At 46.5% G+C, this 23,099-nt stretch overlaps 1 protein-coding gene across 2 annotated transcripts in view; it reads right to left on the bottom strand.

Annotated features, from left to right (window-relative positions):
- Positions 1-23,099, bottom strand: part of KIRREL2 (kirre like nephrin family adhesion molecule 2) — a 54,670-nt gene that overhangs the window by 5,347 nt on the left and 26,224 nt on the right. For both annotated transcript variants that reach the window (XM_060693990.2, XM_087876573.1), the window contains exons 3-12: positions 21,615-21,764; positions 20,481-20,638; positions 19,100-19,250; positions 17,058-17,163; positions 15,995-16,143; positions 14,714-14,841; positions 12,523-12,649; positions 10,926-11,026; positions 4,894-5,092; positions 3,457-3,567 (exon numbers count right to left, since the gene is read on the bottom strand). In XM_060693990.2, coding sequence (XP_060549973.2) covers positions 3,457-3,567; positions 4,894-5,092; positions 10,926-11,026; positions 12,523-12,649; positions 14,714-14,841; positions 15,995-16,143; positions 17,058-17,163; positions 19,100-19,250; positions 20,481-20,638; positions 21,615-21,764 — 1,380 coding nt within the window. The remainder of the gene's footprint in view (positions 1-3,456; positions 3,568-4,893; positions 5,093-10,925; positions 11,027-12,522; positions 12,650-14,713; positions 14,842-15,994; positions 16,144-17,057; positions 17,164-19,099; positions 19,251-20,480; positions 20,639-21,614; positions 21,765-23,099) is intronic.

The following is a 23,099-nucleotide window of genomic DNA, read 5'->3' as shown; positions in this document are numbered from 1 at the left end:
CAGATCGTGCTCCCCACCACCTAGGACAATGATGGCTAACTTTTTCCGGACCGAGTGCCTAAAGTGCGTGCGCATAAATGCACGTGTGCCCAAAACCCCCAAATGCAATGGGTGCACGGCCCCCTACATGCGCCCCACCCCCCACACATGCACAGCAAAGACCCAAAGACCAGCTGGCCGGCGGGAGGCGTGCGCATATGCGCAGCAGAGCTGAACTGGGGCGACGGCTCACATGCCATCAGAGAGGACACTGTGTGCCACCTCTGGCACGTGTGCCATAGATTCGACCTAGGAAGTTACTCTTAAGGACAACGGTTGGCGATGCCTTGCAAGAACCCCAAATCTGGGACCATCTGGGTTTGTTGAGGGATGTGTGAACAAAAGGACAGAGTGAATGGGCTGGTTTATGACCGTCATCGAGCAGATTCAATTTAACATTTTCTTTTTTGCAGCAGTTATTAAGCAAAAGCTGCCGTGGTTAAGTAAATCCATTCTTCCCAAAGGATGTTTTGGCCAGAAATTCGAAAGTCAACACTGGGAGCCAGCGAAAAATGCGGAAAAATATGGTCCTGCGACTACAGGACAAATTACAAACAGGTCAGCCGGTTGACAAGCATCCAAAATATAGTCCTGTGATTGGGGGAAGGTTTGCAGCTGCTGTAACTTCAACATTGGATTGTTTATGGGGAGGAGTCTGTCATAACTTTGAACAGATGCTAAGTGAGCAGTTGTAAGTCGAGGACTAACTGTATGATGGGATATAGAGAAAGATGAAGAGGTGCTGGCACAATGGTTAGAATGCAGTATTGCAGGCTAACTCTGCCCAATGTCAGGGGTCCGATCCGGATCGGCTCAAGGTTGACTCAGCCGTCAATCTTTCCGAAATGTCAGTAAAAATGAGGATCCAGATTGTTGGGGGAAATATGCGGACTCTAGAATCTGCTCAGAATGTTGTAAACCACTCTCGTGTGGCATATAAGTCTAAATGTTATTGGTAGGGGCTGTGGTACATGTGTCTAAAAGGAGGGAATGACAAGTTCATTATTCCGAAGTGCCCATTAAATCGGAGCGCATGTCATCCCTATGATTTACATGGTTTGCGTGATGATGCTACTATGCAAACCTTGCCCATTATGTCAGCTGTGTAATGAGATCATTGCCCCAATAAAGGAAATGAGATCATTGGCTCAGTGGCATCAGCAGGCCAATGACAAAGGTGTTGTCATTATGCAGAGGACACAAGCTGCTTTGGGAAATGTGTTCCTTGCACACAAGATGAAGTTGTATCAAGGACTGATCAACTGAGATTTTTTCCCACTTCTTCAGAAGAGCCAAAAAGGGCCCTATTTGGGGTTCCACCAGAGGTGGTATTCAGCCGGTTCGGACCAGTTGAATTCAGACCGGTGGTATTCAGCCGGTTCGGACCGGTTGAATTCAGACCAGTGGTATTCAGCCGGTTCGGACCAGTTGAATTCAACCGGTGGTATTCAGCCGGTTCGGACCACCCACTCTGGCTCTATGCCATCCTATTTAGGCACATTTTTTAGGCTGGGCGCATGCACAGAAGCGAGCGTGCATGCATGCGGCGAACTGGTAGTAACAAAATGTGAAACCCACTGCTGGGTTCCACCCCATGCTTCACTATCTCACTGGGCTACTCAAGGTGGCCCTGACAACCACTGTTGAATGCCACCGTGTTCCTGTATAGCAGGGGTGTCAAACTCAAGGCCCGTGGGCCGAATCCGGGCTGTTGGGTGCTTAGATCTGGCCCGTCCATACATAGAATAGAATATCAGAGTTGGAAGGGACCTTGGAGGTCTTCCAGTCCAACCCCCTGCTTAGGCAGGAAACCCTACACCACTTCAGATAAATGGTTATCCAACATCTTCTTTAAAACTTCCAGTGTTGGAACATTCACAACTTCTGGAGGCAAAAAGAGCCTGGTGGCGCAGCAGACTAATAGCCTGTTATTATCATCCAGCTGCCTGCAATTACTGCTAGTTCGAATCTCCCCAGGCTCAAGGTTGACTCAGCCTTCCATCCTTTCTAAGGTAGGTAAATTGAGGACCCAGTTTGTGGGGGCAATAAGATGACTTTGTATAAAAATATACAAAAGTATGAAGGCTATTGCTTAATGCATTGTAAGCCGCCCTGAGTCTCCGGAGAAGGGCGGCATATAAATCAAATTAAAAAAAAAAAAAGTTGTTCCACTGATTAATGGTTCTCACTGTCAGGAAATTTCTCCTTAGTTCTAGGTTGCTTCTCTCCTTGATTAGTTTCCACCCATTGCTTCTTGTCCTGCCCTCAGGTGCTTTGGAGAAGAGCTTGACTCCCTCTTCTTTGGGGCAGCCCCTGAGATTTTGGAAGACTGCTATCATGTCTCCCTTTTCATTGAACTATCCATACCCAATTCCAGCAACCGTTCTTCATATGTTTTAGCCTCCAGTCCCCTAATCATCTTGGTTGCTTTTCTCGGCACTCTTTCTAGAGTCTCAACATCTTTTTTACATTGTGGCGACCAGAACTGAATGCAATATTCCAAGTGTGGCCTTACCAAAGCATTGTAAAGTGGTATTAACACTTCATGTGATCTTGATTCTATCCCTCTCTTTATGCAACCTAGAACTGTGTTGGCTTTTTTGTTAGCTGCTGCACACGGCTGGCTCATATTTCAATGGTTGTCCACTAGGACTCCAAGATCCCCTCTCAGTTACTACTATTGAGCAAGGTACCACACAGGGATGGGCTTCAAAAATTTTGGCAAGAGGTTCTCTGTCCGGTTCCTGGGTGGGCGTGGCCATGGTGGGCGTGGCCTAGTCAGCCTCCTGCACCATGGCACGGGGGGGGGGGGCTTTTTGCCTTCCCCGGGCTCCGGAGGCTTTCTTCAAGCCTCGGAGAGGGCAAAAGTGGCCTCCCCAGGCTCGGGAGGCTGGAAAAGGGCATGTTTCTGGCCTTCCCAAACTTCTGGTAGGCCCGTGTTTTGCCCTCTCTGAGCCTCTGCGTGCTCCCTGCATTTAACTGCATCCGAAACGAGCCGTGTGGGGACTCCTCATAGGGGCGGGGACGGCGGGGCCAGCCCGGAGTGGGATTTGGGGGTTCTCCAAACTGCACAGAATCTAACTGTAGCAGAGTTGGAAGAGACCTTGGAGGTCATCTAGTCCAACCCTGTTCACGCAGGAGACCTGTACTTGGGATTCGAACCGCCGAACTGCCGGCCTTTCCTAATCGACAAGCTCAGTGTCTTAGCCACAAAGCCACCTCTTAGCTAAAGATACTCCTGAACCCTTGCGAACCCCCAGCAGCACACCCCTGGTACCATATATACTGTACCTGTACATCTTAAAGATTGAGAAACACTGGCTTAGCCTACCAGCTGGGTTTTAACTCAAGCAAGGACTGCAAATTCCAGGGAGAAGAAAAGGGGAAGGAGTGAGAGAAAGTCGCAGAAATCCTCACCTTTTCCGCAGCGCTTACGTCGATAGCAGAGGGAGACGAAGACCACTAAGAGCAAGAGAGCCACAACTCCGGACGCAGCCAAAGCCCCCAGCATCAGGACAGACAGGACCTCTTTGGTAGGAAAAAAAAAAACCACGGCTTGGATTAGTTTCATCTCTGGACTACTACGGTCTTCTCCTCCCAGTTGGAGACTCCAAGCTGGAGAAAGCTACTATCTTTTTTAGCAAGCTCCCCTCTCCTGCTTCCAAAGGCTTCAGACAAACCGGCAAAGATTCGTCTCTTTTGAACGCAGCAATGAATTTGCAGCATTTTTGGTTTGTGGGGAGAAAACAGTAGCATCAAGCTTTTAATCTGGTTGCTGGAATTAACTCCTTTTTTATTTTTATTTTTTTGGCCAAAGCGCAAGACACCAAACTAGTCCAATGGTCTGGGTTTGCACGAGATGCCAATCAAGATGGATGCTGCATCTGGCAGGTGTTTCTCTAACCTAGTAAGAGTTAGTTGGGTAAAAAAAAAAAAGCATCTTTCAGGAGAAGGAGATTCAAATTAGGAAGGGGTGATCAGCTGCATCTGATGACAAGAACCACTGTTCGCTTATCCTTCCTTTTAATAAAAATCTACGAGTTTCAAAAGGTGCTGGCAAGCAGACTGTTATTGAAATTTGACTACACGCTAAGACATTGATATTTTCATGCATTGGTCTTACGTTTAGTTTCTATAATACACCGAACTGCAAATGATCCCTTCCTTCCTTCCTCCCTCATTTCCTTTCCTCCCTCCCTCATCTTTCTCTTTCTTTCCTTCCTTTTCCTTCCTCCCTCCCTCCCTCCCTCTGTTTCCTTTCCTCCCACCCTTCCTTATCTTTCCTTCCTTCCTCTCTCCCTCATCTTATCTTCCTTCCTTCCTCCGTTTCCTTCTTTCCTCCCTCTCCCTCCCTTCATCTTTTTCGTTCTTCTTTCTTTTTCTTTCTCTTCCTTCCCTCCCTCCCTCATCTTCTTTCTTTTTTCTTTCTCTTCCTTCCTTTTCCTTTCTTCCTTCCTATCTCTTTTCTTTCCTTCCTTTTCCTCCCTCCCTCCCTTCATTTTCTTTCTTTCTTTCCTTCCTTCCCCCCTCCTTCCATTTCCTTCTTTCCTCCCTCCCTCCCTTCATCTTCTTTCTCTTTCTTTCTTTCTTCTTTCTTTCTTTTTCTTTTTTCTTTTCTCTTTCTTTCTTTCCCTCTCTCTCTCCTTCCTTCCTTCCCTCCCTCCCTCATCTTATCTTACCTTCTATCTTTCCTCCCTCCCTCCCTTTTCTGTGCTATGAAGATGGATTGTGTGTTGCGCGAATCCAGCCAATTAGCTGCAACTGGCTCCTGAGTCCAGGCAGCCATGAGTCCAGGCAGCTACTGAGTCCAGGCAGCCATGACCAAACGTGGCCGAGCGAAAGGAGGAGACGCACCTTGGCGGCGTAAGCTGACTGCCACGGAGCGTGCGCCAAAGCGGTTCCATGCCGTGCAGTTGTAGGGAAGCGCGAAGTCGTCGTCGTGGGTTGGGTCGATCAGCAGAGCTGAGAGCACCCCTTGCTCCGTCACTACGGTGTCCACCGTGAAACGATCCAGGGAGCCAGTATCCAGCATCCGTTCACCCCACGCCCAGGCCTGGCGCAGGAGAGAAAGGTGAGATCAAGGGGCACCAGGGAAAAACTACAGGGTAGTCCTTGACTTATGACCACAATGGAGCCCAAAATGTCTGTTGTTAAGGGAGATATTTGTTACGTGAGTTTTGCCTCATTTTACGACCTTTCTTGCCTCGGTTGTTAAGTGAATCTGGTTTCTCCATTGACTTCGCTTGTCAGAATGACCTTCACATGACCTTGGGACACAGCAACGGTCATAAACATGAGCCCGTCGCTAAGCATCTGAATTTTGATCACATGATCATGGGGATGCTGGAAAGGTCGTAAGTATGAAAAACGGTCGTAAGTCTTTTTTTCAGTGCCGCTGTAATTTTGAACGGTCACTAAACAAACGGTCGGAAGTCGAGGACTAATCCTCGACTCACAACCGTTCGCTTAGTGACCGTTCGTTAAAAGAGCACTGAAAAAAGTCACTTAGGACCATTTTTCACATTTATGACCGCTGCATCCCTGTGGCCATGTGATCAAAATTCGGACACTTGGCAGCTAGTTCATATTTATGACGGTTGCAGTGTCTGGTGCCTTTTGCGATCTTCTGACAAGCAAAGTCAATGGGGAAGCCAGATTCACTTAACAACCGTGTTATTAAATTAAGAATGATTTGTTTAGAAAGGTCATAAAATGGGGCAAAACTCACTTAACAAATCTCTCACTCCAGGAAGATAAAATTTTGGCCTCAATTACGGTCGTTTAGTCGTGGATACAGAGAGCGAGCATCTAGGTAGCAGCTGCCATCTGGAAGTCCTTTTTACAAAAATAAACCTCTTGGCTGACTTTTTTCACTCGTGGCTCATACCAAATTGGGCATCACCAGCTCAGAAAAGCTGTTTTTTTTTTTTTAATTATTTTTAAACAAAACATAAAACATGAATCCATCTTCCATTACAATTTCAAACAGTGTGTCGGTCGGTTACAAATCTTTTGTGCTTCATCTCCATATTCACAAAATTTACTAATGATTTAGTTTCTCATATTTTCAAACAAATAAACATCCTCCTTTATCATTTATTTAACAATGGCTTTACCGCTTCATAAAAATTATTTTCAAGTATTATATTTATAACATTCATTTGGTATTTCATAATTTCCATGCTTTCTTATCTAGCCATTGGTAAAATAAATCCCATATCTTATAATATCGTTTATCTTCTTGTTCTCTAATTTCAAAATGTCAATTTACTCATTTCGGCACATTCCATGATTTTCTTAATAATTTCATCTTGCGTTGGTATTTTCTCATTTTTCCAGTTTTTCGCAAACACAATTCTAGCCGCTGTTAAAACATTCACAATCAAATATCTCAATTCTCTTATTGTATATTTCTGGCATGATTCCTAATAAAAAAAATCTCTGGCTTAAAGTCTATGTGTTTTTTTATCATTTTTTCCAACCATGTGTGGATTATAGTCCAGTATCTTTTAGCTCCTACACATGTCCACCACATATGGTAATATGAGCCCGGAGTCTGATGACATTTCAGCTCAGAAAAGCTGTTTGTTACCTATATACATTTGCAAATCTCATTTCTGTTTACAGACTCATTGGAGGGGTGGGAAAAAAAGCTCACCGGGCTTTGAAAATGAAGCCCCCTGGGAAAGCAATTTGGAGTTGCAAATTCTGTGCTGGTTTATTCTTGGCTATTTGGTATGGTGGGAGCACAGTTAGCTCCCTTTCCCCCCCATCTCCCCCTCCCAGGAATTGCACTTCTATTTTAAAAATTCTTTTTAGCCTAGCGTTGTATTAGTGGCTGGCTGGTTGATACGGTTTCCTTTTTTATAGGAACAAAAAAAGAAACAGAAAGAAAGAAAGGAAATGCATGGAGAGAAAAATGTGAACTGCGGAAAGCCGTGGTATCGCGAGCTGCATCGGGGGACTTCTGGTCGCGTCGGCTACTTAGAAAACCGAGCACATGAGGAAGCTGCACCAGTCAGCAATATGCTGTCTCATCTACTTGTTCAGGGAGAAATCAAAGGCAGAAAAAGCCTGTGTGTTCCCTGCAGTTGAGAGCATTGGAGTTCTGGGCCGCAGGAATCTGGATTCGGTGACCTGTATGTGATCTGCAAATAAAGCAGCGATGCCCAGACAGCTGGCTTTCGATTTTGCAAAAATTCATCCTCCTTTGGCTTGGCAGCCAAAGAAAATGCTGACGGTTGAGATACTGCACTGAGACCGTCCGTTCCCTCCTAAATGTCGGGGGAGGTGGTTGTCCCAAAGGTGGGGTTTTTTTTTCGAAGAGGCAACTGGACTTTCTGATTTTTTTTTCTTTGAAGAACGTTTCGCTTCTCATCCAAGAAGCTTCTTCGGTTCTGACTGGATGGTGGTGGGGGAATGGAAGGATTTATAGTCCTTCCGGACAGCTGGTCATTTGCATTCTTTTAGACCAAGGGTATCAAACTCAAGGCTCGTGGGACGGATGCTGCCCTTGGGGTGTTTAGATCTGGCCCGCCGGGCTGCCCTGGAAACCACAAAGGACCAACCCGTGGTGCCTGCCAGTGAAAACGGAGCTCACGAGGGCCGCATGTGGACTTCCCGAGCTCCCTTTTTGCTGGCAGAGGGTTGCAGGAGGCCGTCGCAGCCGAAAACAGAGCTCACGAGTCCGTTTTCGCTGGCAGAGCACTCAGGCTGCCACAGGCGCCCCTGACACGAGTGGCGTTGAGCTGGCCACACCCACCCTGGCCCCTCAAGGTCAAACACAACCCTGATGTGGCCCTCAATGAAATCAAGTTTGACACCCCTGTTTTAGACAGTCGTTGAGGCCACTTGGAGCTCCTTGGCCACTCTTCAGGGTCACAGTGCAAATGGGTATGGAGAACGGGTGACCCTAAAGACACAGATTAACCTCCCAGTGGCCTCAACAACTCTCTAAAAGAATGCAAATGACCAGCTGTCCGCAAGAAATATAAATCCTTCCATTCCCCACCACCATCCAGTTAGACCTGAAGAAGCTTCTTGGATGAGAAGCGAAACGTCTTCAACGAGTGCTGTTATCTTCCCACCGAAGTGGTACCTCTTTATCTACTCTCATTCGTGGGCTTCCCTAGTTCTCTTGCAGCTAAAGGGAAGGAGGATGGGAGGAGGCCATATTCAGAATGGCAAGATTCTGTTCCTTAACCCTCTAATAAAAATAGTTTTAATAGCTATAACTTTTGGTATTCAACTTCTGCAGGGCTGGCAAATTCTGGACAGGTTAACATAGACACCGGAGCCCATTTATTTGGCTTAGAAAAGAGGTCCCCGATCTGGGCTCCCTCCAGTGGTGAAATCCCCCACGGTTTGCCACTGGTTTGCTGCCCGAGCATGGGCGGTGCGCGTCAAACACATGCTGAGCGTGGAAAAAGGAGGCTTAAGAAGGTAAGTAGAACAGCGAGGGGAGGGAACAGCTGTGCCGCGCGATTTAGATTAGTTAGAAAGCAGGATTTCCTGCTTTCTAGCTGATCTAAATCGCGCGGCACAGCTGATCGTTGGAAATACTGGATCAGACGAACCGGTAGCTTTTTTTAAACTACCAGTTCAAATGAACTGATAGCTTTTATTACTACCGATTCGCCCGAACCAGTGCGAACCGGTAGCATTTCACCCCTGGCTCCCTCCCTCTCTCCAGTTGGACAATGCTAGTTTGCATCCTCAAATAGAGCCCTGCTCGGTGTAATTATGGCCTGCAGCTTTTCTGGGGTTGATTCTCTTGGCACCTCCTCCCCACCCCAAGGCCCTTCCCTACAGTAATTTAATGGTCTTGCATAGGTTTGATTTTCGGAGAAGAGCAATAACAGGACTGCACATCGACCCGGAAAGAATTCTCCACGGAGACAGGCAGGTAAGCCTGAGTATTTTTGCAACCTAAGCCTGCTGAGCTTTGGGGGGAAGATGAGAAATTGGATTTTAGACTTATTGTTTCATTAATAATTCCACTCCAGCCTTCTTGCTGTTTTTAACTGTTTGTACACCCATCAATTACACTTTTTTTTTTTTAAAGGTGGTGCTTCATTGTTTGCTAGTGGCCTGGAGGCTTCTCTGAAGCACGCATGACAAGGATATGAATGGGTGGAAAATAAAGCAGTTGCCATAGTTTTCGTGGTCAGCAAGGCAGAAGCGGGAGCAGCCATGCAAATGAGCTCACTGCCTATATGTAATAGAGCCTCCTCTTAGAAATCCCTGGGGGATAAATGTCCTTTCATCTAGCTTAGCAGGAAGATTTGCCCACGTTGTCAGAATCTACCAGGTTCAGACTGGTACGATAGGAAGACTTGAACCACTGCTGGCCTTAATGTCAGAGCCTTTTTGGTGTTGGCCCCTCATCTTCTGCAAAAATGTGTGGTGCTGATAATGGCTCCACCAAGGTTGGCCATCCAAAGCAGTGGTGGGTTTCAAAATTTTTTTACCACCGATTCTGTGGGTGTGGCTTAGTGGGTGTGGCATGGCTTGGTGGGCGTGGCGGGGGAAGGATACTGTAAAATCTCCACTCCCCCCCACTCCAGGGGACGGATACTGCAAAATCCCCATTTCCTCCCAATCAGCTGGGACTTGGGAGGCAGAGAATAGAAGGGGGCGGAGCCAGTCAGAATTTTTACTACCGGTTCTCCGAACTACTCAAAATTTCCCCTACCGGTCCCCAGAACTGGACAGAACCTGCTGAAACCCACCTCTGATCCAAAGGGTTTTGAAGGCAAAATACGGGTAGTTCTTTAATACAGATAAACAGAGTTGGAAGGGTCCTTGTAGGTCATCTAGTCCAACCCCCCGCCCAAACAGACCCTACACCCATGATGGCGAACCTATGGCACATGTGCCGGAAGTGGCACGCAGAGCCATCTCTCTGGGCATGCCAGCCATCGCCTGTTGCTCTTCCAGTTTCTGGTGAGCACATGCACGCTGGCCAGCTGGTGTTCGTGCGTGGGTGAGCACCGGAAACCGGAAGAGCAGTTCCTTGGCACGCATGCGTGTGCTGGGAAGCTGAGCTTCCAGGTTCCGTAGTGCGCATGTGTGCCGGCCAGCTGGTCTTCATGCGCGCATGCACACCAGAAACTGGAAGACCAGATGATCAGTGTGCATGCTCAGCTTCCCGGCACACGCATGCATGCCAAGGAGCTGCTCTTCCGGTTTCTGGCGCTCCCCCGCACGCGTGCCCGCACTCTCGTTTTGGCACGTGCCAACAAGGCTCACCAAAACTCCCCTACACCATTTCTGACAGATGGCAACTCAGTCTCTTCTTGAAAGCTTCCAGGGATGAAGCTCCCACAGCTTTCGAAGGTAAGGTGTTCCATTGGTTGATTGTTATCACTGTCAGAAAGTTCCTCCTCATTTCCCTTTTTTTTAAAAAATTTGATTTATATGCTGCCCTTCTCTGGAGACTCAGGGCGGCTTACAATGTGCTAAGCAATAGCCTTCATCCTTTTATATATTTATACAAAGTCAGCTTATTGCCCCCACAAACTGGGTCCTCAATTTACCTACCTTAGAAAGGATGGAAGGCTGAGTCAACCTTGAGCCTGGCGAGATTCGAACCTGCAGTAATTGCAGGCAGCTGGTCTTAATAACAGGGTGCTTTAGACCACTGTACTACCAAGGCTCCTTGATCAGTTTCCATCCATTATTCCTTGTCTGGCCTTCAGGTGCCTTGGAAAATAGCTTGACCCCCTCCTCTCTGTGGCAGCCCCTCAAGTACTGGAACGCTGCTATCATGTCTCCCCTGATTCTTCTCTTCACTAGACTAGCCATGCCCAGTTCCTGGAACCACTGAGCCACCGCATCCCTTTCACTAGGTGACTAGAAGGCCACTAAAAGTTTGAAATACTTACGATCCTGTCCGGCCGTGGCACGCTTTCCACCAAGCATTCCAGACGGGCCTTGGCCCCCACTGCTGTCTGCTGGCTTGATTCAGCACTGATAATGGGTGGACCTGGAAACAAAGACCCAACCTGAGCACATGAAGTGGTTTTGGAGTCCTCGGTGCTCTCTGAGCTTGGTTGCTTAGTTGCAACCACATTTCATTGTGAAACTACCATAGGCAACATCATCAGTGGCTTATGAGTGTGGGATTTGCTCCCTCTTTCTTACGTGCTTTCGAACTGCTAGGTTGGCAGAAGCTGGGACAAGTAACGGGAGTTCACCCCGTTACGCGGCACTAGGGATTCGAACTGCTGAACTGCCGACCTTTCAATTGACAAGCTCAGCATCTTAGCCACTGAGCTACCACATCCCTGATATATATTGTGTGTGTGTGTGTATGTGTGTATATATATATATATATATATATATTTTTCTTTTTCGTAGGCTTTTATGTGCATATTCTTTCTAGCCAGGTTTTACCTACGTAAACTGAGTTGTTCTGCAGCCCTAGTTCTGTGAAATCTCATTCACAAGCTTCTGGGCTTTTTTTCTGTTGACAAACTGCAACTCTGTGTTGCTCTCTGGGAGACTCAGATAGCTATTTCTGCCTTTTAAGGCGTCGTCAGTGAGCCACACCCACTTCTCAGATATTCCCCCTGTAAAGGTACAATGTGTCTTTGTATTGTAAGGCAACACAGGAAGCAACACAGAGTTGCAGTTTGTCAACAGAAAAAAAGCCCAGAAGCTTGTGAATGAGATTTCACAGAACTAGGGCTGCAGAACAACTCAGTTTACTTAGGTAAAACCTGGCTAGAAAGAATATGCATATATATATATATATATATATATATATATATATATATATATATATATATATATATATATATATATCTTCAACATATTTATGCTCATCTGCAACATATGTATAGATAGATAAGATAGATATAGATATTGATATATATATATTGATATATATTGAACATATGTTGTAGATGAGCATAAATATGTTGAAGATGTACAGTACATCTACAATACTGTAGATTGTTACACGTTGCAGACACAAGCTCAGAGCACCAAGGACTGAGCTCCATATATTCTTTTCTATTGAAAATTAGAAGTTGCCAGGTGACCTCTTAACTCCTCATTGAAAAGCCCGGAGCTCCCAAGCAACTGGAGACTGGCTCATATGGCTTTATTGACAAGGTTGCCATTTTTATCCTCTCTCACCTGGGGGTTTGTATTTTTAGCTTTTATGATGTTTCATAATATGTATTCATACTTCAAATTTCTGCTTAATTTGTTGTTTATAATCTGACTGCTATTCATTGCCAAGCCATCTATAGTGAGATGAAGGCCATAGAAACTTGAATGAATGAATGAATTGAATTTTGTAGGGAATCATATGATATGATTACAATTTGATGGCTTCAATAAATGAGGATGGGGAAAGTCTTACTTTTCCCTTTCCTCCCAGCAATTCCCCCCTCCCTCTATTTGGGAAATGGTTTGAACCATCTCCCCCCACCCTCTTTGCCAGATTCGCCCTTCCAAGCCTTGAACTCTTACCATTCACAGCCAGGGTCACTTCTTTCTCGGCCACTCCAATGCGAGGCACGATGGCTTTGCACACGTACACCCCGGCATCCTCTTGTGTCACTGCTTTGAGATGCAACGTGTTGCCGTTACTCAGCACCTGTGGATACAAGTTGGCTCAGTTGACCATGTCTTCCGTAATGGCCAAGGACAATGTCATTTTCCTGAGATTCTAAAAATACCAGGGAGCAGGGTGGGCTTCAAAAATTTCAGTAAGGGGTTCTCTGTCCAGTTGCTGGGTGGCCGTGGCCATGGTGGGTGTGGCCTAGTCGGCCTCCTGCACCACGGCGAGGAGGGGGGCTTTTTGCCCTCCCCGGGCTCCAGAGTCTTTCCTTGAGCCTCCAGGAGGGCAAAAACGGCCTCCCCAGGCTCCGGAGGCCCTCTGGTGGCCAGAAATGGGCCCATTTCCAGACTTCCCAAACTTCTGGTAGGCCCGTTTTTCGCCCTCCCCGAGCCTCCATGTGCACCCTGCATTTATCTGCATCCAAAATGGGGTGCGTGGGGACTCCTGGGAGGGGCGGGGCCAGCCAGGAGTGGGATTTGGGGGTTTTGAGAACTGCACAGAATCTTAGATAAGAGGTTCTCCCAAACTCCTGCGAACCCCAAGCAGCCCACCCCTGTCAGGGAGGCCATGTGTTGCCCATTCCCATTTGAAAGGTATGAGTTGGAAGGAGTCTGGTAGCATTTTGCCCCACTTTTTACTAAAAGGTGTAAGTTTTCCCGAGCTGCAGCCTCCCTTCATCAATTGCGTGGCATCTTTTGATTAAATTCATAAGTTGCAAGAGGTGCTACCACGCCTCTCTCGATTTGGGGCTTCTGCTGATTAACATGGCATTTCTCCTACAATGTCCCTTTATGAAGGCCACGAGGGATCAGTGGGACCAGATCTTTTGTTAGTGGTGGGTCCAGTTTTGGTATTGTTTACCAGTTGCAAAGATAGAAATCAGGGCCAATTTAGATCTGGGGAGGTCCTAATATAGGGGTGTCAAACTCAGGTCGTCACAGCATCGTCACGTGACGTATCGGATCTTTTTTCCCCTTTGCTAAACCGGGCGGGGGTGGGGCCAGCACATGATGCATCTGGCCCGCATGCCGCAAGTTTAACACCCCTACCCTAATATATATATATATATATATATATATATCTTGGTCACTTTAAAGATGCGTGGACTTCAACTCCCAGAATTACAGCTGGCTGTGGGATTCTGGGAATTGAAGTCCATGCCTCTTAAAGTGACCAAATAGAGAAACACTGATGTAGAGCAATATTTGGCAAGTGCTAACAAAGGTGGTGGCTGTGGAACAGTTGAACTTGGCAAGAATGTCACCAGGATGTATAACAGATCTATAATGGGTTGGGGATGAGCTTTCTTTGAAGAGCAGGGCCAATGCTACAGAAACCAAACCGGGGTGAAATCCAGCAGGTTTTAACAGGTTCTGGAGAACTGGTAGCGGAAATTTTGAGTACTTTAGAGAACCGGCAAATACCACTCTGGCTAGCCCCCGAGTGGGGTGGGAATGGAGATTTTGCAATATCCTTCCCCCAGGAGTGGCGAGGGAATGGGGATTTGCAGTATCCTTCCCCTGGAGTGGGGTGGGAATGGAGATTTTGCAATATCCTTCCCCTGCCACGCCCACCAAGCCACACCCACAGAACCGGTAGGGAAAAAAATTGGATTTCACCCCTGAACCAAACGTATTTTAATCTTCAGTGATGAGGAACAGACGAACCACAGAGGCGACATTAACTGATAAGAGACTTTCTCATATGACATTGGAGGAGATCTGGGTTAATTTGTGGTGCCAAGAAATCAGGAGTCTGGGAGCATCTTTTCTGATGAGCACATGTGATTGGAAGGCATCAACATTCTCACTTCATCGGACACAACTCACAAAAGCTGATGCGTTTTTAATCAAATATATTTGCCAGAAAAGATGCTACCAGACTCTTCCTTTTGAAGTTGTTAACCGTAATAAACGAAAAACCATCTTAAATTTTGAGAGGCCCCTTTAGGCTGTGGACATCCATGTTGCTTGGCTGATGCCTGAGTTTGGCTCTGTGGTTAAAACTTTGGTGAATGTCTCGCATTCTGACCTCTTGCCTACCTTCTGATGCTGAGCTTGTGCAGAGAAAATGGAAATTGACTGTCAAAGCTGAACTCACCACAGTGGATCCTTTCTTTGTCCAGGCCAAAGTAAGAGGTGGGTTCCCTGTCCAGGTGCAGGTAAAAGAGGCATCTGAGCCGATGTCCACGGTCAAGGGCTTGGGCTGGGAGACAAGGTGAGGCCCAACTATAGGAGCAAAAAAAGAGGAACGGGTTGGTTGTACATCAGTGACAGCAGCCAATAAGTTGGTAGAGGCATCAGGATTCCACTTCACTACGTAGTCTATATCTTATCTCTTTGTCTACCTCCGAGTGTCTATGGAGATTCTCAATCATCCAGGTCATGGTTGTCCCAAAGGTGCTTTTTCAAGAGGCAACTGGACTTACTTTGTTTTTCCTTTGTTTCGCTTCTCATCCAAGAAGCTTCTTCAGTACTTGACTGAAGTTCTTCTGTTCAGCCCAGAACTGAAGATGTTTCTTGGATGAGAAGTGAAATGTCTTCAAGGAAAAACCAAGAAGGTCCAATCGCCGCTTGAAAAAGCACCTTTGGGTCTATCTCGGAGTGTTTCTCAAGCTCAGCAACTTTAAGAGGTGATGAGTTCAATCCACCCCACCCCCAAATGGCCCATCCAGTCATTGTTTCTATATCCCTGGTTTACGAACAGAATAGAATAGAATAGAATAGAATAGAGTAGAGTAGAGTAGAGTAGAGTAGAGTAGAGTAGAGTAGAGTAGAGTAGAATAAATAGAATAGAGTAGAGTAGAATAGAGTAGGGTAGAATAGAGTAGAATAAATAGAGTAGAGTAGAGTAGAGTAGAATAAATAGAGTAGAATAGAGTAGAGTAGAATAGAGTAGAGTAGAGTAGAATAGAGTAGAATAAATAGAGTAGAGTAGAGTAGAGTAGAGTAGAGTAGAGTAGAATAGAATAGAATAGAATAGAATAGAATAGAATAGAATAGAATAGAATTCTTTATTGTCCAAGTGTGATTGGACACACAAGGAATTTGTCTTTGGTGCATAGGCTCTCAGTGTACATAAAAAAATAAAATAAAATATATTCATCAAGAATCATAAGATACAACACTTAGTGATAGTCATAGGATACTAATAAGCAATCAAATCATACTAGGAAACAATAAAAACAATATAAGTTGTAAAGATACAAGCAACATGGATATAGCCATAAATCATAATAATAGGTAATCATAATAATCATCATCATAATAAGCCATAATAGAAATGACAGGTTCAGTCCCCAGGGAAGTGCTAGGGGGAAAGAAAAACTTGCCGAAACCCCCCAACCCCTTCCCTCATTCCTTCTTGAAAGTTTTGACTCACAATGGACGTCCACCAGAGTGCTAACATTGGTGCTGCCCACAGCGTTGGACACTTCGCACGACACAGGCTCTGTGAAGAAAGACTGGTCAACTGTGGCTTCGTAGCTGTCACCGTTGGCCTCTGGGACGGGGACGCCTCCTTTAGCCCACCTGTCAAGGGAGAGACGGTCTTAGGAGACCTTGACTCAACATGCTATGCTCTTCAAACTGTAAACAAGTAGGAAGTCACGAATCACAGTCATGTGACATCATGCTAAACGAATGTGGGGAAGTTTGCTTGCTGACTGGAGCTGGAACTGACGATCCGAAGTCTGGGGAAGTCACCTGACATTTCATTTTACAACTACGTCACTGTTGTGGCCCGTCAGCAGTCTGTGCAGCTGGCGCTCGAGTCAGACAATGAGGAGGCTGGAGAAGATGTGGTGCCAGAGGCGGGGATTCAGCCAGGGCCTTCAGAACCTCCAGAAGCTCCCATAAGTGAAGAGGAAGAAGAGGAGGAGCCTTTTCTCGATGCACGGGCACGCAGACCTGCCAAATGGCAGGAGTGGCTCCTCAGGAGGAGGTCTCCTCGAGAGTAAGGCTTGGAGCTAATTGGCCACTCCCTTAGCATATTTAAGGAAGGATGACGACTGAGGCAATTTGCAGGGAACAACTTCATTCACTCTCCTTCGCGTCCTGATCTTAGTTCTCTTATCAGTGTCCTGCAAATTGCTTCTGGGCTTTCTGCCAATCAAGGTAAGATTACGATTATTTATTCTTTGGATTCTTGTAGGCTGTTAAGAAAGTTAATTAACAGCCTTTCTTTGAAAAAGACTGATTTAATTTAGTAAACTAAGGTTTGTACAGACTTTGTGTGTGCTGCGTTCTTTGGGGTCTGTAGCTGGGGCAGAACAGTTGCTTAGGGATAAAAAGAGGTGCAGACCCCAATTGCGGTCAGTAAGCGAGGACTTCATCTATATAACTGAGCATGCAATCCTCCACGTTGCCATTAGAGGGCACCTCAACCACACAATTGCTCTATTAGAATTCTAGCATCTGCAGCTTCTTCATATTTTAATTCTTACCGGTAACCGGTCACTTCAGGATTAGACGTTGCGGTGCAGTGGAAGCTCACTTTGCCACCCTCGGGCACAGTTTGTGGCTGTACTGATAGGATCACAACGGGTGGATCTGTAAAGCGGAGAAGAGAGACGGGGAAAATAAAATCCCAATTGGTTTTATTTTTTCATTCTACAATTTTTCCATAGGCCAATACTATGCACATACCGTGTTTCCCCGAAAATAAGATTTTAATTTTTTTTTGTGCTCCAAAAGATGCATTAGGGCTTATTTTCCGGTTAGGTCTTATTTGGGGGGGGGGAAATAAGGTACTAAATGCACCCATCTGGCTGACAATCTTAACTGGGGCTTATTTTGGGGTAGGGCTTAAATTACGAGCATCCTAAAAAATCATGCTAGGGTTTATTTTCTGGCTGGGTCTTATTTTCGGGGGAACAGGTTAGTTTTGTACATAGTACAATACAGTGACCCCCTCCAAAGATCATTAGCCTCATAATTCTCTCACACCTTAATCTTCATCAACCCCAAATTTTGGAAACCAATCCTGCAAAGTGGGAGGATTATTATGGGATATGCTGTCTAGTTCTGCCAGCAGCGACTTGGCTCCCTTGCTGTCTGTTTGCAGATCTAATTGGATCCCCTTGCTGTCTGTCTTGCAAGTTAGCTGCTCCATTCTAAGTAGAGTTAGATCTTCTTGGAGGCAACACCAAAATCAGGGAGCTACAATCCCCCTTTCTTGCTGTTTCAGGTTTCCTGGCCTTCTCTCAAGGATCAGGTATCTGATTTTCAGGACCCACTGAGTTAAATATTTGTCTCCAACTTAATCGTTTTGACTGTGTTTCTCCGTGCTCAGGGCTTCTAAGAGTCTTAGAATGCTGAGGTCAGCTTCTATAGGCAAGCTCATATTTATAGAACTGTACAGGATCCTAAAATTGGAAGAAATTACTTTTAACCTTCAGGTCCAACCCCACAGCTCAGTGGAGGAATCCAAATTAAAACATTCAGACCGATGGTTGTCCTCCTCTGCTTGGACCACTTCTGATGAAGGTCAACCTACTCCACCTCCAGATCACTGGCTCCATTACTGAATGGCTCTTGCAGCTCGGAAGCTTTTCCTAACATTCAGACAGAGAATCTGCCATCCCCATAATTCATTTTTTTTCCCCTTTCTATCCTGCACTTTAGAACATCTCAGGCATTGTTTCTGGTATCTGAAGAATGCTATTGTGTGGGTGCGTCCTCTCTTCTCAAAGTTAAACATTCTCAATGCCTCCTTAAGAGTTTCCAGGTCTCTAGTGGTAAAAGAACCTTCCCTTTCACAAAGCAAATTATAAACTGGGAATTCATTTGTGTAGGTCACCTCCTAGATGACCTTAGTCCAGATCTTGGACTGACACTCTTGATCTTTGATTTGCAGTGGGAGGGGGGAAATGGAGTATTTTGAAGATGTCCTGCAATGATTGGGGGGGGGGGGAGGAGAGGGGCAGGACACAAATGTAATAAATACATCTGTGGCTCGGCATTAGCTCAGTTAACTTGAGCTAATCATTAAATTATGAGCCACGGTGGTTAGAGTGCAGTACTGCAGGCTACGTCTGTGACTGCTGCCTGCCTGCAATTTGGCAGTTTGAATCTCACCAGGCTCAAGGTTGACTCAGCCTTCCGTCCTTCAGAAGGTCGATAAAATGAGGACCCAGATTGTTGGGGGGCAATACGCTGTAAACGGCTTAGAGAGCACTATAAAGCACTGTGAAGTGGTGTATAAGTCTAAGTGCTACCCTGTTTTCCCCCAAAATAAGACATCCCCTGATAATAAGCCCAATCGGGCTTTTGAGCGCATGGCAATAAGGCCAAGCACTTATTTCAGGGTTCAAAATTGTAAGACAGGGTCTTATTTTTGGGGAAACATGGTATTGCTATTAAGAGTCCTTCCAAACTCAGTGGTCTACTTGGCCGTTCCTTGGCCACAAACCCAAGCGCAGGTATCTCTAACTCATCCCTCCCTTCATCCAGTCCTCCCGACTAGGTCCGTGCCTTGGATACTCACACTGAACATTAAGGGTGACCGTGGTCTGCTTGCCAGCGGGGGCTGCCGGGTTGCTGACACGACAGGTGAAGGTGCTGCCCATGTCTCGGCTGCTTGGAATTAAGAGGAAGGTGCTGACAGCCACTTCCCGCTTGCCATCATCCATCAGGGACTGGAGGAGAATAAAGAAGAAGCATTTTTTAAAAATAGCCAAACTTCTAGCAACTCTACGGCCGGATGTTATAGATCTAGAATGCCAGGGATGGCTCACAATTGGTTTGGAAATGGGCCTACTCTTCCCTTGTTCCTCTCTTTCTTACAAACAGGTCCATATCATGGATTTTGAGACTTCACCTTAACTTGCCCATTTGTCAATATCATAGAATCATAGAGTTGGAAACAGGGGTGGGTTTCAAAAATTTTAGCAAGGGGTTCTCTGCCCGGTGGCTGGGTGGGCATAGCCATGGTGGGCGTGGCCAAGTTGGCCTCCTGCCCCCGGAGACTTTTCTCGAGCTTCCGGGAGGGCAAAAATGGTCTCCCCAGGCTCCAGAGGCCAAAACGGGCCTACCGGAAGTTTGGGAAGGCCGGAAACAGGTGCGTTTTTGGCCTTCCTGAACTTCTGGTAAGCCCATTTTTCACCCTCCCTGAGCCTCCACGTACGCCCTGCACTTACCTGCATCCAAAACGGGCCGTGTGGGGATTCCTGGAAGGGGGTGGGTGGGATAGGCGGGGCCAGCCAGGAGTGGAATTTGGGGGTTCTCTGAACTGCACAGAATCTTAGCTAGAGGTTCTCCTGAACTCCTGCGAATGCCCAGCAGCCCACCTCTGGTTGGAAGGGACCTTGGTGGTATTCTAATCCATGCCCCTGAACAACCAAGGGTCCATAAATCATCACCCCCCCCAAAATAGTTATCCTAACTTTTCCTGAAAACCTCCAATGATGGAGGCAAGCTCCATCAATTTCAGGAGGCGAGCTCTTCCACTGCTTGTCTATGAAGATTCTCAATCATCCAGGTCATGGTTGTCCCACAGATGCTTTTACCAAAAGGCAGTTGGACTTTCTTGTTTTTCTCCTTTAAAAACGTTTCGCTTCTCATCCAAGAAGCTTCTTCAGACCTCTGAATGAGATGATGAGAAGTGAAACATTTTCAAAGGAAAACAACAACAACAACAACAACCCAAGACAAGTCCAGTTGCCTTTTGGACAAAAACACCTTTGAGTCTTCCGCTATTTCTCAGTTCTACGTAATCCCTACTTATTTCCAAACTGGATCTCCCTCTGACATTGCCCCAATGGGGCAATTCTGAGCACTAGTGATGGAAAACTGTCAGGCTTGCTTATTCCAATTCCCAGGTTGCTCCCACACTCTGTGGGAACCAAAGCTCAACCTCATTGACTCACCTTGGAGTAAACAGCTGACTCTTGTCGTTGCCCGTCACGATACCAGGTGATTTCGGCTGCTGGCTTGGCTCCAGTTGCGCGGCACGAAAGGTTGTAGGGGATGTTGGATATGACATGGACAATGGGGCCATTGTGAATCTCAGGGTCATTGGGGGGGACTGCAAGAACAGAGGCAGAGAGGTATGGTTGGTTATCTTGTCATAGGTAAAGGTAAAGGTTCTCCTCACACATATGTGCTAGTCGTTCCTGACTCTAGGGGGCGGTGCTCATCTCCGTTTCAAAGCCGAAGAGCCAGCACTGTCTGAAGACGTCTCCGTGGTCATGTGGCCGGCATGACTCAATGCCAAAGGCGCACGGAACGCTGTTACCTTCCCACCAAAGATGGTTCCTATTTTTCTACTTGCATTTTTTACATGCTTTCAAACTGCTAGGTTGGCAGAAGCTGGGACAAGTAACGGGAGCTCACCCCGTTAAGTGGCACTAGGGATTCGAACTGCTGAACTTCCAACCTTTCGATCGACAAGCTCAGCGTTTTAGCCACTGTGACACCGGGTCCCTGAATAAAACCTTGTCTTAGAAACAAGCAGGTCTTGAGAATGACCAACTGTTGGCTAACCGCAGGACAATTCATTCACTAATAGAAGAGAATATTTGTAGCTTGGGGTTGAACTGTGGAGTCCTTGGTATTCTCTGAACTTGGTTTCTTTCCTTGCAGATGTTTCATTCTGAGCCCATGGTGGCGCAGTGGTTAGAGTGCAGTACTGCAGGCTCCGTCTGCTGACTGCCTGCTGCCTGCAATTTGGCAGTTCAAATCTCACCAGGCTCAAGGTTGACTCAGCCTTCCATCCTTCTGAGGTGGGTAAAATGGCAGAGGCACTGCAGGCCGGTCCTTCGCTGTTTCCAGGACAGCCCCACGGGCCAGATCTAAGCACCCCGCGAACCAGATCCAGCCCCCAGGTGTTGAGTTTCACACCCCTGAACCAGAAGAATCAACAAGAGACCCTGGCAGACAATATTAGATGTTTGAGTTTCTCTTGGTATATATTAGTTGGGGGATAGCTTTTCAGGAGATCACAAATTGGGATTCTGAAACACTGGCATCGTCTCACCAACAAAAACAGGAAGGGAACTTACTAAGTACAGTAAGTTTGGCTCGCTGGGAGCGCAGGGCAGCTTGTGTGGCTTGGCACTCGTAAACAGCATCGTCGTCTAGTTCAGCATAGTCGATGCGTAAGTTGTGTTGACCGGCAGAGGCATCTCCTACGATAGAATAGCGGGACCAACCTGTGGAGAAAGCCATATAGGATAAGATGTCAGCCTTTACCAGGTAGATCAGATATGAAACATGTCCAGATAAACTAACTCTACTTTATTCTAAAGTTAGATTAATAGAATCTTGCAAGTCTGAAAATAGACATCTCCCACCATTATTTTTTTGCAGCCTAAGAACTTAGGGATGGTCTCTTCTAACGAGTCTCTTGCTATGCCCACTGTACAGCTGTGGGCTATGCTCTCTCTTATCCGATTGTTCTCTAGGCAGCATCTCTTTGCCTGGTCTCCCAAGGTCTTTCCCGCACACCATTACAAGGATGAAACCAGGATTGAAAAATTCAGTTCTGTGTCGCTCAGGATGAGTTTGAATTATGAAGAGCCTCGGTGGCGCAGTGGTTAGAGTCAGTGGTGGAATTCAATTTTTTTTACTACCGGTTCTGTGGGTGTGGCTTGGTGGGCATGGTGTAGCTTGGTGGGTGTGGCAGGGGAAGGATACTGCAAAATCTCCATTCCCTCCCCACTCCAGGGGGAAGGATACTGTAAAATCTTCATTTTCACCCCACTTTGGAGCCAGCCAGAGGTGGTATTTGCCAGTTCTCCGAACTACTCAAAATTTCCGCTACCGGTTCTCCAGAACCTGTCAAAACCTGCTGATTAGCACCCCTGGTTAGAGCGCTGTACTGCAAGCCACTTCTTCTGACTATTCGCTGCCTGCAATTTGGCAATTCAAATCCCACCAGGCTCAAGGTTGACTCAGCCTTCCATCCTTCCGAGGTGGGTAAAATGAGGACCCAGATTGTTGGGGGCAATAGGCTGACTCTGTAAACCACTTAGAGAGGGCTGCAAAGCACTGTGAAACGGTATATAAGTCTAAGTGCTATTGCTATTGCTATTGAAATTTCAGTTCTGTGTCGCTCAGGATGAGATTGAATGATGATCAACACCTATTGCAATTTGTGGTAAGCCATTATTTCTGCCAATAAGGTTCTATGGGTGTCCTTCAGGGGTGGGTTCTAAAATTTTTGACTATCGGTTCTGTGGGCGTGGCTTATTTTGTGGGCGTGGTTTGATGGTCATGTGACAATAAATTCTTTAGGATTTAGTAGAGGTACTGGTCTACCAGGCTTTTAACTGCTTGCAGAGCTGTACCGGTCTACCCATTTGTTTTTGGAGCATTCCGGTCTACCTATTTGTTTTTGGAGCACACTGGTCTACCACCACACTGCCATTTACCACTGATCAGCTGTAGGGCGGCCCTTTGAAGTCCTGCGGCAAGAGTTTAAACAGTTTTTTGCCGCTCTGCCACCACCAAGAGCATCGGAAACCGCTTTCAGGCAGCTTGACCTC

Source organism: Pantherophis guttatus, chromosome 10, assembly GCF_059756535.1.
Source record: "Pantherophis guttatus breed Tessera chromosome 10, ASM5975653v1, whole genome shotgun sequence".
NCBI lineage: Eukaryota > Metazoa > Chordata > Lepidosauria > Squamata > Colubridae > Pantherophis > Pantherophis guttatus.
The sequence above is the reverse complement of the archived record's forward strand: the minus strand, read 5'-3'. Positions and strand labels throughout refer to the sequence as shown.